Genomic DNA, 13,900 nt, shown 5'->3' with positions numbered 1-13,900 from the left:
ATTAGGAGGGGATGACCACCGCTGAAAAAAATTTTTATGATGCTCGCCAGGAATCGATTCCAGGCGTTCAGCGGTATAGGAGAACATGCTTACCTCTGAGCTACGGGGCCTCGATTGACAAATAACATAGGAAAGTATTTGAACGAGCCATTCAATACCAAAGATTTCACTAAAAGAAGTGCTTCAAATGAACGTTCAAAGCAGCAAGTAAACAAGTCCAAGCAAACAAGGTAAAGCTCGGCACGGAATAATTGTGAACACTACTCAGTTTGGAACCTATAACACTGATATGTATGGTGTTCATCGTTATCATGAGAAGCTCAGCAAAAAGCTAAAAGATAGATACACAGGTTGCGGATAGTGGAATGCTCCATACGGAGTAGCTGCAAATTCAGTCGCTTACATTTAAGGGTATTGGTTGAGGCTTTGTCTTTAAATAACAGGGTTTAAAATACCTGTTGTTGTTGTAGCAGTGTTGTACACTGAGGCGGCAGCCCTTGCCGATGAAGGAATCCATCGGGTCAATCCGGTGCATACAACCGGCTGCCATGGGATTGTTTTTAAATACCTAAATAATGGAATGTTCCATACAGAGTAGATGCAAATTCAGTCGCGGACATTTAAGGGTATTCATCGGAATCTCAGTGAAAGGCTGGGCGACATCGGATGTTGCTTATATATTGAATGCCAATGATGCTCGATATGACAAGGAGCTTTTAATTAACCAATGGCCAAAATGTTGCCTCGGCAATCGATTCAATGGGCCGGATCACCTATAGAAGCTTGACAAGTATCTCTAATTCTGCATGCAAATACCTGGCTACAACAACAACAAAATAAATCACTTTAAAATATGACGCATACGTTAGCTGGATCAATATGCACCAGCCATATATCAATTGAAAACACACCTGACGGTTTGGCAAACAGGAAAGGCGGATCCTTCTACGGAAGAATTAAGTGAAGGAAACATATTTAAACTGGTTGTTAGGAATTGAACACACGACTGTGTTTGGCCATAGAATAAAAAATTCTGTGCGATACCGGCAATCTGGCTGCAAAACTTCCCTTGTCAACACCAAATATGTACATATATATTTTTGGGAAATTCCATCAGTTAGTTGGTTTTTATTAATTATATTTTATAAGAATTTGTCGCGAAGATAGAAATTCATAAATTATTTGCATGTATTTACATATAAAACCTCATACATACATATCTATCCAATAGGACTCTTCATTGATAATGTAATGACTGATGACAATTGCAGTTACTTGAGGAGACTATTAGATATCATAGTTTTTTTTTATTCTCGGGAATTATACGTAATTTATTTTTGCATCATCCTAATACATTATTCACCGAAAATCATGGCATGCATCAGAATTGACCACAACAATACTACTATTTAATGTGGGCTCGTGTATGCTGCGGCATTTATTTTCTTTGTGATACGGTGCGCTTTTTCCTGCCTTATCTGGCAAATGGTTCAATTTGTTCTTATCTGGAGAAAGTGAAACGTCCATTTTATCGTCCTTTTCTATATTACTATTATCATCCATGTCAATTTCTGGCACTTCGAGCTCCTCTTCCATGGCATTTAGTTCTTGGCTGAGAGCAGCTTTTTTGTCGCTTATAATTTTAGATAAGGCGGCCTCACAATCGGACTGCAATTTTTGTGTTTGTAGTGTTAAAATTTTAGGCTTAAAATATATGCTAGGACTTGTCTTTGTTTTTATAAAGGGCTTTAAACTACTCATCGAAGCCTCCCAAGTTTCAAAATCTTTCACTCTACTTATTTTCTTCTCCAAAGTCTTAATTTCCAATTGCTTGCGTTTTCTGTAGTAAAACAAAGATTGTCTTTCCTTTTTGAGCGATTCCCGCTCGATGATTTCTTGCTGTTCTAGTTTTTTCTCAATTTGAGCCTTTTTCTCCTCTTTTTGCTTCAAGCGTGATTCTTCTTGACAAAATTTATGCAAAGTTCCCAGCAGAGAACCAAACATGCGCCGATTCCTGGCTCTAGACTCAGAATCTGCACATTGTGCATTAACAATATCCTGGCGGGAAGGCAGCTCTCGGATAACACGTGACGTAAGTCGGGGTTTCAACTCATCAACATATCGAGTTGATGGTGACGAGAGTCTCTTAAAGACCGACCTGTTTCCACCACTGCCTTTTTTGGTCGTACTGGAATCCACGGATCTATTTTTTAAATTATCTGTTTCATATTGTTTAGCTTCATATGGAGTAACTTTATCTGATCTTCCGTCCTTAACGTGCTTGGTACGGCCCACAATTCGTCTTATACTGTCGTTTAAAACAAGCAAAGTGTCCCGTGCATTTTCCAACTCCAACTGCAGATCACTGCATTTTTTTCCGCCGTTTGCATCCATATCGCGATTACAACTTGATTGTGTGTTGTTGCAAAATGATCTTTAGCTCAGATTTTTTTTGATCGAGCTTCACTTACAATATATTGAATGGATTTATGAACGCGATTTTTTTACAATTCTCATAAAAATTCTTAACAAACAATTATTTGCATCAGCTGATGGGCAACAGCATCGCTTGCTACTCACAGTTGCATATCACACGTGCGCAATGAGAGCCCAAACACAATGAGGTCGGACGGCGATATGAATTTTATATCAGTTATGCTGCAACAAAAATCTAATAGCATTTTTACATTGAAACTTTTATGATCTGGATTTAACAGAATTTAAAAACAAATCCAGTTCGTTTACACTGTGTTTTTAAGTGACATACACACACACAAGCGTACATACATATCACACATCCACACACAATTCTTGAAAACAGTTGCATATTTGGGTAGTTTTATCGATTATTCGGCCATAATAAAATCGGATTTATTTGGGATTTAAAAATAAATCCTGCAAAAATGAAATTTATATTTGTATGATAAAGCCAGCAAAAAAACTGGATCTAGCACTTCAATTTCGTAAAGGCCATAAATTCGGATTGAGTGGCCAATGTAAACGTACTTTTAGCTGCGTCAAAATGAATTTCGATTCAATTAATTGTGAAATGGGCATCAATCTACTCTACTTAAGTGCTGTTGTCTTTGTTGTGTGTTGTTGTTTGACTTTTGTTTGTGCTCCGAATTTCGCTGCGAATTAAGATGTTACTAGGCTTTATAGGAAGAGTTGCGATTTGCTCAAGATAAATTCATTTGAATAAATATGTCTTGATCTTGTTATCCTTTGCGGCGGTACAGGATTCACTGAATAAGGTTAAGCCAAGCGATTTTCGCCAGAACATTGGCATTAAGCAAGTCAACTTGTTCTCTTTTTAAATTAATTTTTTGTTTACGTTTTCTTTTATTTGATGACACTTTCAATCGGCAGATTTGACATCTTTAATGATGTTCATGGGGCCTATCCACTTTATGTTTTCGCAAGGCGGATTTAAAAAGGTGGTCTCACGCGAACAGTTGTTAACAGCCGGCCAGGTTTGACGGTATTAAGATGACAGATTTTTGTTTGCATTCTCTTTTTTGCCATCTTCTTTCTCGTATATTCTCTGCTCATGTACGGACATGTATACACACGCACACAAATTTCTTTGTGTGTGTTGGCAAAACTTCGATCAGCTTGATGACAACATGGCGGATTGCACCATATGATTTATTTGTTGTTGTTGTACAAATGAGACCACCTTTATTTGTTTCGCCATGCAAGTGATCTAGCCATCGATTGCTGAATCCTGGCGGCGGTAGTTCACATTAAAAATATATCGTTAGATTTATCTGATACAAATCTCTGAAAGTCATAAATGAGCAGTCGTGCAAACGTTTTTTTAGAATGGCAAAATTTAAAAAAAAGCTCGCTAGCATCCCTTTAGTTATTTAATCAGAGAACTATTTGAGACTGGTTGAATAAAAATTATTTAAATAATTATAGAATGACATGTATAAAACATAACAAATTTCTTGCTTTGCGTGCACATCACAAACATACCAAAAAGTAACAAAGGGAAACGTTGTTGTAGCCACATTCACAGTAAATATACAGAATTCATTCATTTCAATACAATGTCAAAAAGTCATTCTATCATTGTCATTTGTAGGCAGCCTGTGATGGTTCATAGGGCTGCGTTGTATCAGTTCTGTAGGTTTTTCCATTGCATACGGCTTACTCCTGCTGTCCACGTTGGCGCTGCATAATACACTACGAGCCGACCAGTAGTCCACTGCTTAATCACTTTTAATTGCTTTGTAAGTGGTTTGTTATTACTCCTTGTCCATACCAAAGCATTTGTGGATTATATAGCTGCATCTGCCGGATCGTAATTGAGCCAGAACTACTCTGGTTTGCCGGGGGAGGTCAATTTCTTCAGGTGAATTGAAGGATAGGTAGAGGTTAAACAGTGCCGGAGATATCACCCCGCCTTGGGCAACTCCCTGTTTTACTCTACTGTGCTTCGACTTATTAGTCCTAATTTTCACAAATAACTGGCGATCACACAGATAATTCGCGACCCAGCGTTTCAGGCCCGGCAGGAGAGAGAGAATGGAGATCGGTCTGTACGACACCCCCAAACTTAGGTCCTTCCAGGCTTTAGTAGCGAGATCACCCTGCCCATTTTCCAGACATCGGGAACTATAAGTGTTCAAAGACTGGTTGAGAAAAGTTGTAAGGTAGATCCAGATTTTTCAGCATCAGTGCAGCATCCGTCGGGGTACAACGCCTTGGATGATTTGGGGCCACAGTGATGCACAATAAATTACGGATGAACAACCTGACGCATCTCTTCGGATCAGTCACGGTTATGTCACCAAAAGTGACTGAGGTCCTGTCATCCCGTCTACCGGGGTTCGAGAGTGACTTAACAGTAGGCCACAGCTTGCCTAAACCGGTCCCTAAGTTACGTTGCTACAAATGTTCCAGCCACAAATTCCGCTTATGATCGTTGACTAACCTGTTTATTTCCAGATTTAGCTCACTGATTCTGGACTTAGTGGGGTCCATACAACGAATCCCATCACGCTCGTCTGCGTGTACCACTGCCGGCGCCGGGAAATTGGGCCGCACCTGGAGTATCTGACCGGCAGGTATAAAGCGAGCGGCTGCTGCGTTAATGATGTCCCGGAATTTCCTCTCGGCCACTAGCACATTCTGTTGAGATGTCAGTTCACTGAAGCGGCGATTGGTCTACTCTCTGAAGCCAGACCAATCGGCCATCTTCTGATTGATAAACGTCTGTCGCTCAGAGGTTATGAAGTCGAATGGTCGGTCGATGGTGAGAATTATGGGGAGGTGGTCTGATCCCAAAGTAATTACGGGTTGTCTGGATACGATATTCAGGAGATCACCTCCTCGTAATCTTAGTGGGGGTCACCTCAGTCACCTATGCAAAACGTGGAGCCTTCAATCTGCTCAGCCCTGCTGGTCGTTACCTATGGGAGAATGCCATGAAATGTTATAACCCACTCGCGCTTGTAAGCTTGCCCATTATTTGGTGCACAGCCACCAGCCGGTGGTATGTACACATTGTAGAGCTCTATCTCGGCAGTATCGGTAACCTGACTGCTATCCCCATGCACTCCATGCAGGGGTCACTAGCGCCAGGCGCAGGCGAGATAGGTCTATATTGCACGGAATGGTGTATCACGAAGGCCAACCCCCCACCTCCATTCCTTAAGCGATCCTTACGTAGCACATTGTTTCCGTGACAACTGTGCATGCTGCAGGTGTTGGTCAGCTTTTTGCTCCTGGATCGCTGCAACCAATATGTTCTTCCGACATCTCGTCGATCTTGCAATTCAATTGCAAAAATGATGCACTTCCCGGCACTGGCCTTGCAATATTGGGGCTGGGATGCTGCTGTTGCGTATATTGCCCACGGGAGAGCTCGGGGCTCACATAGTCCGACGACGAGGACCTTCTGTGTCCTCTCAGTATCTATCCAAGGCTTAATTCATAACTAGGATGATAGATCCTACCTATAAAAGTGCAGTTGCTGAGTCAGTGTCAGGCTTCTATCATTAAAACAGAAGCTCATAGCAGAGTCTCTCCGGAACCAAAATCTGGCTATCTACTCATGATATGGATGGATCTACTTTCCAACAAAGATGCAGTTAGTGACTTGGTATTAGGGTTGGAAATATTCAAACAGAGACTCATAGTAAAGTATCGTCGGGAGGAACTGGAAAAATTTTTGCGACCGATAAATACTTACAACTTTTCAATTTGCAGTGCAAATGGCGCCCGAGCAGGAACTTATTTCACTATCCCACTGCGGCAAACGATTAAGACAACGTCTTCCTGGGAAAATCAAGTCTAAGACCAACTACCTTCTAACAACACTGCAGTTGGTGTGTCAGTGTCAGCCTGAAAACATTCTTAAATACATTCCGGTGAATAAATGCCAAGAACTGCTCTATTTTGTATTAAAAATGGCGCCCGAGCATGGACTTATTATCAATCACAATGCGGCAAATGTAATAGACACCGCCACTGAAGGCATACGATATCTCAAAATTGGCCATGTTAGAGCAAACTACTGGCAAACTACTTCGAAACCGGTCAGTTATTCTTTACAATGGCGCCCGAGCAGTGACTTATTCCGCGTCGAACTGCAACAAACGATTTAGAGACCGTTACTGAGGAAAAATTAAGTTTAACACACGGTAACATAAAACTTACCATGAGCGTATATTTTCATTAAAATAGATCTACCTTACGACAAAAGTGCAGTTTGTGAGTCAGTCACCGTGAAAAAGAAGAAATGGGAAAAATCATACGCGATTACTCAAAATTGGCCAGATTTGATAATTTATTCTTCACAAGGATAGATCTAGCTCCCAACTAAAGTCATGTTGATGATTTAGTGCCAGGCTACAAATATTCTAACAGGCAAAGTTTATGGGGTGGATGAATACTTACAACTGTTAAGGTTTCCATTACAAGTGGCGCCAGAGCAGTGACTTATTCCGCGTTGAACTGCAACTAACGATTTAGATGCCGTTACTGAGGAAAAATGAAGTCTAACACATGTGAACATACAACTTACCACATCTGAACGTCTATTCTTCATAAGAATGGATCTAAATTACGACATATGTGCAGTTGGTGGGTCAGTCTCAGTGGAAAAGAGGAAATGGGAAAATACCATTCACGATTACTCGATATTGTTCAGATTTGAGCATTTATTCATCACAAGGATGGATCTAGCTTCCAACCAAAGTCCAGTTGGTGATTTAGAGTCAAGCTACAAAGATTCCAAAAGAATCTCACAGTTGAATCTCTTCGAAAGGAACTGGCAAAGTGCATCTGGGTGGAAAAATACTTACATCTGGTAAAATTTTTCATTACAAATGGCGCCCGAGCAGGGACTTATTCCTAGTCGCACTGTAACAAATAGTTTAGACACCTTTACTGAGGGAGAATTAAGTCAAACACATGGGAACTTAAACTTACTAGATCCGAGCGTGTTTTCTTCATTAAAGTGGACGACGACGCTTCTGACCCACTGCTGTCTATGTTCGCACAGCACCTTGAGCGCTCAGCTACCAAGTAAACTGTAGTCATATGCAATTTAATACAGAAATGGAAATTTCTATAACAAACTTGGCCGTTGGCAACTCAACTGTGGTTGGGTTGCAATCCATAACCGACCCAAAAAATTCCCAATTGTGTGGTGCTCATATCCGATCCGCATCCGAATGCACAAAACCTTTGAACTAACGTAACGTTAACATCAAAAACACATTTCGAAACCAAATTCGTACTTCTTCTGAATTGATACCGAAACTGCCCCAAATACTTTGCTACAGGCGAATGGTGTCAAAGATGGAAAAAATTTTATTTTAAAATGTTTATTTTAGTTTTTAAATTAATTACATACGATTTATAACTTAAACATTTAATTTTATTGAATATAAATTAAATGAATTTTATAGAATGTATTTAAAAATATTTTAAAAAAAATGAAAACAAAAAATATATATGTTGTATAAACACAATCGCTGGACAAATCACCACCATTGGCGATTTGGCAAACTTTACATGTACTAAATAACAAACAAAACCGGAAGTTCGAAAAACTATTCAGATTTATATATACACATACAATTTAAATGGGGGAAAAGAAATTATTTTGAACAATTTCTCTTTTCTATGATATAAAAATAACAACAAAAATACAACTAAAATCCCTACAAAATCAACGTAAATTAAAAAAAAAAAATGAAATGAGCAGATGTTTTGCACAAAAATACAAAAATAGGTTGAGCGAAATTTAAACAACAGACATTATTTGTATTCGTATACAAAAAAAAAAAAAAAGAAAGAAAATACAAAACATGTCAAATGAAGACCTTCATATGGGTAGAGAAATATTTTCCGCCTTCTAAAAGTTATAATAAGGTATGTTGTGGTAAATGTATAATAATATTAGTATAAGAGCAATACTTTTACATTGTAGTTGTTAGATTTTTGTGTTTCTTTGATATATACTTATGTTAAGTTTCACTTTTTCTTTCATATTATACTCGTATCGACTTTCTTCTTATTTTTTTTTTGTTTTTGCATTTCAAGTAGACATTTAGTAAAAAAAAAGAAACAATAAAAGCCAATATTAATATATATAATCGTATGTTGATGATACAGATGGTGTCATCGTCGTTGAAGAGGCTTTCACATGTAGGCAAAGGATACAGCAGAGATAAGCTCAAAGTAATAGAAGGTCTTCTTCGGGTTTCTTGGCTTTAGGCTGGGCTGTGGGTTGTGCAGCGTTATCTAAATTATTAGTGGCATTAATTGTGGGAAGATTTTCGGCAGCAGCGGCTCTCTCCTCAAGAAATTTGTCAAACTCTGAACTAGTTACGGTTTCCTCAAGACCCTCTGCCGTTTTCTGCAATTTTAAAGTATTACGTGATTTTATAATATATTATATTGAATTAATAAACAAAAACAATTTATTTTGTATCATTAAGTACACTAGTTTACAAAAATTTGCTTTATTACATCTCATGTTTCAGAAGTTTTAAGTTGGAAAAAAAAATATATAATTTAATGTGTCCTGGAATCAAGTATTCTGCAGTTGCTAAAGGTGCTATTACACGACATGTGCTTTACATATGTGCTGTCATTTTCTGTATCCACAAAACATTCCTTATGTACGTCAAATACGAGTAGAGCGCGCTCTAATCGAAAAGTATTTTACAATCAATTGTACTTTTTTAATGATATGTGCCTACACAGAAAAAAATATCCCTTAGAAAAAACCAACTACCAAATTCTTTGCAATGCAAAATTTGTCCATAAACATTCCACTAAGGAACAGGGGCAAACTTCTCACATATCCATGAGTGCAGTCCGATGCAAAGTTTAAGCTCAATGATAAGGGGCCTCCTTTTTATAGCCGAGTCCGAACGATGTGCCGCTCTCTGTGCCTCTTTGGAGAGAAGTTTGACATGGCATAGTACCTCACAAATGTTGCCAGCATTCGGAGGGGAAAACCACCATTGAAAATTTTTTCTGATGGTCTCGCCAGGATTCGAACCCAGGCGTTCAGCGTCATAGGCTCTGCGGTGGCCTACTGCGCTACAGTGGCCTCCTTGGACCCAATACCACATTTAATACCATATTCGTATTCTACTTTTCAATACTTTTCGCTTGATATACATATCGTCTTTATCGGTCCACTTATCTTGAAATATTCACAGATTGTGTAGGTTGGTCTGGAAGGAAACATAGGCTATATAATTTTTTTGTATCGGAGGGGAGGCGGACTCTCCCCCTTACCCCAAAAGTACCACCCAAAAATAAAAGTGTAAAGATCAGGACAATATGGGATTGAAATGAAAGGTATTCAGGAGTAGAATACGAATTTTCTTATTGAAAATTGGGTCCAAATAACTGGGGGGCCGCCCCAATTCCAAAACCCCCTAAACTAGGATCATTGGACAAGCTTAACAATACGGGACTGAAATGAAAGGTACTTGGGAGTAGATTACGAAGGTGGTCAGGAAGAAAAAATGTACTTTATAATTTTTTGATATCGGAAGGGGGGACCCTCCCCGTTACCCCAAAAATCACAAGTGGACCGATAAAGACTATATGGATATCAAATGAAAGGTATTGATGAGTAGAGTACGAATATTAAAAATCCGAAGGGGGGACCCTCCCCGTTACTCCAAAAATACCACCCAAAATCACGAGTGGACCAATAAAGACGATATGGATATCAAATGAAAGGTATTGAAAAGTAGAATACGAATAGAAATACGAAAATGACGCTGAACGCCTGGGTGCGAATCCTGGCGAGACCATCAGAAACAATTTTCAGCGGTGGTTTTCCCCTCCCAATGCTGGCAACATTTGTGAGGTACTATGCCATGTAAAACTTCTCTCCAAAGAGGTGTCGCACTGCGGCACGCCGTACGGACTCGGCTATAAAAAGGAGGCCCCTTGTCATTGAGCGTAAACTTCAATCGGACTGGACTCATTGATATGCGAGAAGTTTGCCCCTGTTCCTTAATGGAATTCTCATAGGCAAAATTTGAATTTGCATTGGGTCCAAGTACCCATGAAGTCACCCTAACCCCAAAATGTCTAAAAGCAGACAAATTGGTCGTCCATATCAATATGAAAGGTATTCGGGAGTAAATTACGAATCTGGCATACAAAATCAGATCGAAGTGTAGGGGGTCACCCCATCCCCCAAAAACACCCCATATGGGCATATGACCATCATGACTATGTGAGACTCGGTTTGTTTGTTTGTACCGTAGAATCAAAAAAGAAAACAGGTTATATAATTTTTAGATATCGGATGGTTGTTGACTCTCTCACTTACACCAAAAACGCCACCCAAAACCAAAAGTGATAGGCAAAATATAGGTATCAAATGAAATTTTAGGTGCAAGTACCCAGCGGGTCGCCCTAAGCCCAAAACTCCTCTAAACAGATATATTCGACGTACCTATCAATATGGGGCTTAAATCAAAAGCATCCGGCAGTAGGTTACAAATATGGTATAAAAATTACGTCCAAGTAATGGGAGGTCGCCCCACCCCCAAATAGGCATGTCAGCCGACCATGGAAGATTAAAAATATGACTTTAAAATTTGCGTTCAAATCAAGGTGTTGCCTTTTTCCTTCTCAAAATACGTCGAATAGTTTAATTGACCCATTATGCCAATATGGGACTCAGATGAAAGGTATTTGAAAGTAGAAAACGAATTTATATCCAATTTTGAAGGTACGCAATATGGAGCTCAAATCAACGGTATTTGGTAGTAAAGAACGAATTTATTATCTTTCAGGGCAAAGTGCTTGTGGCCGCACCAGTCCCAAAACACCCTCCATATATTTATATCGACCAATCACGACAATATAGAGGCATGTGTTTGGGGAGCCGTACCACCCCAAAATACCTCCCTATTATATAAAAGCTATTTGGGGTAAAAATTTATTGATTTTCGGGAAATGTATATTCATTTTCGGGACAAAGACCCTTGGGTCTACCCCACCGTCAAACCGATCATGTCATTATGGGATTCATATGAAATGTTTCTGCAAGTAGAGCAAGAAACTTATATTTATTTATAATGGCCAAGTGACCACCTCCGAAATACTCCCTAAACCCGAAATATTTACCAATACGGTAATATAGAACTTAAAAGAATGCCATTTGGGAGTAAGTAAAAATTTGCTCAGAAACCGAGCAGGAGCAAACTTCTCACACATCAGTGAGTGCATTCTGATTCAAGTTGAGTTTATCAACCGTAAGAGACCCTTTTTATAGCCGAGTCCGAACGGCGTGCCGCAGTGCGACACCTCTTATGGGAAAATTTTTTACATGACCATGCATGGCATGGTACCTTGCAAATGTCGCCAGCATTAAAAATTAAAAGCGGTGATTATCCCACCGCTTTAAATTTTGCCCGAACTTCCGCCAGGATTCGAACGCAGGCGTTCAGCGTCATAGCCGGACTAGTAGAAATATAAAACACATTTGTAGAAGATAAGTTGTAAAACAAAGATTATTTCTAAAACCACTTTGACATTTCAATTTACGGCATTTGCCACGAAAGGTAGTTTCGTAGATTTTTGTTGTTGTGCTAATGACTCTACCTCTTAATTGTACCATGATATACCACAAGACCTCCGAGGACAGCAAAACGAAATACCCCGGAACATAAAAAGTCATACCCTGGAACATGAAAATTCTGTGGACCAGAATCCTCATGAACCTGGTTCTCACAAAGAGCTGAATATCAGACCGATGAAAGTGAATTTGGGAATATACCGCCAAAAAGAAATTCGACTTTGGTAAAAATTACCCACCATTTAACCCACAAAAAAAAAAAGAAACAAATATGAGTGTAATATGTGAATCAATCTTAAGGCCTAAACAGAATGAGGAGCGTCGGGTTGAAAAATGCAACTCTTCAAACAAATGTTCAAAAAGCAACTCGCAAAAGTCAACTTTGACGACTACAACCACTACTTCACGTGTGGCAACAGATGGTGACGCTCGACTCGACTTCCGATGGCAGCCGTTTGTACGTACCGGATTGGCCCGATGGAGTCTTTCATCGGCAAGGGATACCGCCTCAGTGTGCAACACACTGCTACACCAACAACAACATCGCTCGATTTCACGCGTCGAAGTTGACAATTTTTTACTTTTCCGCGTTGCCTCTGTGGGTTTGGGCGCAGAGTAGCATTTTTGCAACGCGACGCTCAAAACAAAGTTCAACGCGCTCAAGGCCAAAACAGAATGAGCGCGTTGGGCTTTGGTTTTGTGCGTCGCGTTGCAAAAATGCTACTCTGTACACAAATTCCACAAAAGCAACGCGGAAAAGTTAACAGATTCTCAACTTTGACGCTTGAAAGAGAGCGTCACTTGCGTTGCCACAAGTGAAGTAATGGTTTTGGTCATCAAAGTTAAGGATTGTTTAACTTTTCCGAGTTGCTTGCAGACTAGCGTTTTTTAACGCGACGCTCCTCAACGGTCTGTTTAGGCCTTCATTCTGTTTTCGGCCTTTGCAAATGCAAATTTTGCCCATGAACATTCCACTAAAGAACAGGGGCAAACTTCGCACATATCAATGAGTGCAGTCTAGAACTGGTAAACTATCGATATTTACAACATTCGATATTTTTGATAATAAATATCGATAGTATCGATACTATCGTTAATTTCCCATCACCTATATTTCAAAAGTGTTTCCTCTCTGACTTCTGAATAGACCCCACCGTAATAGGCCTCGAGGACAGAATCTTCCTTAGCCTAGAGGCCTCAGATTTATCCTCTACGGAGCTGCAGAATTCTACCCAGGATTTGTTCTGAGCCTTTCTCACCTCGCCCAATGTCCCGATGTCCTTCCTAAGACCGATCAGCTTTGGATCCACCATGGCAGTCGCTGTTTGACCCTTGGCTCGGCACTAGGGCATGCTGGCACAAGCGAGTCATTCAGGGCCTTCGTGATTCGCTTGACCACTATGTCTCTATCCATAGTTTTCACTTCCTTTTCTGGTCTAGAAGGGATAGACGTCCAGAATTTGTGCCGAAATTCATCCCAATCCACCTTTCTTCTGTTTAGCCGAGGGACCACTTCTGGAGTATTTTTACCAAGTCTGAACCTAATATAACGATGATCAGAGAAGCTGTGGTCATCCAACACTTTCTAGTCGCATATTCTTCCACTTATATCTTCCGATACAAAGGTTGTATCTAGTACCTCCTACTTGTTTCTGGTAATAAAGGTGCGTGGCTGATATCCTACCCTTAGAAATGTTATAACATCGTCTTCATAACAGACGGGTTCAAATCCCTGCTCAGTCCGGATACGTAATAGGTTATTTATGGTGGTCACCCATAAGAGTGGCGATAAAACGACCCCCTATGAAAGATTTTTCTACT

The 13,900-nt window shown here is 39.8% G+C and overlaps 2 protein-coding genes across 4 annotated transcripts in view; both read right to left on the bottom strand.

Moving 5' to 3' along the window:
* Positions 1-1,093: 1,093 nt before the first annotated feature.
* Positions 1,094-2,570, bottom strand: LOC106085784 (pinin). The gene has a single exon (XM_013250198.2). The coding sequence runs from the start codon at positions 2,392-2,394 to the stop codon at positions 1,360-1,362; it is 1,035 nt and encodes a 344-aa protein (XP_013105652.1). The 5' UTR covers positions 2,395-2,570; the 3' UTR covers positions 1,094-1,359.
* A 5,963-nt stretch (positions 2,571-8,533) lies between these two features.
* Positions 8,534-13,900, bottom strand: part of LOC106085795 (TOM1-like protein 2) — a 30,043-nt gene continuing 24,676 nt past the window's right edge. For all 3 annotated transcript variants that reach the window (XM_059371050.1, XM_059371049.1, XM_059371048.1), the window contains one exon: positions 8,534-8,878. In XM_059371050.1, the coding sequence (XP_059227033.1) occupies positions 8,696-8,878 (183 nt within the window). In that variant the 3' untranslated portion in view covers positions 8,534-8,695. The remainder of the gene's footprint in view (positions 8,879-13,900) is intronic.

Source organism: Stomoxys calcitrans, chromosome 1, assembly GCF_963082655.1.
Source record: "Stomoxys calcitrans chromosome 1, idStoCalc2.1, whole genome shotgun sequence".
Lineage (NCBI taxonomy): Eukaryota > Metazoa > Arthropoda > Insecta > Diptera > Muscidae > Stomoxys > Stomoxys calcitrans.
The sequence above is the reverse complement of the archived record's forward strand: the minus strand, read 5'-3'. Positions and strand labels throughout refer to the sequence as shown.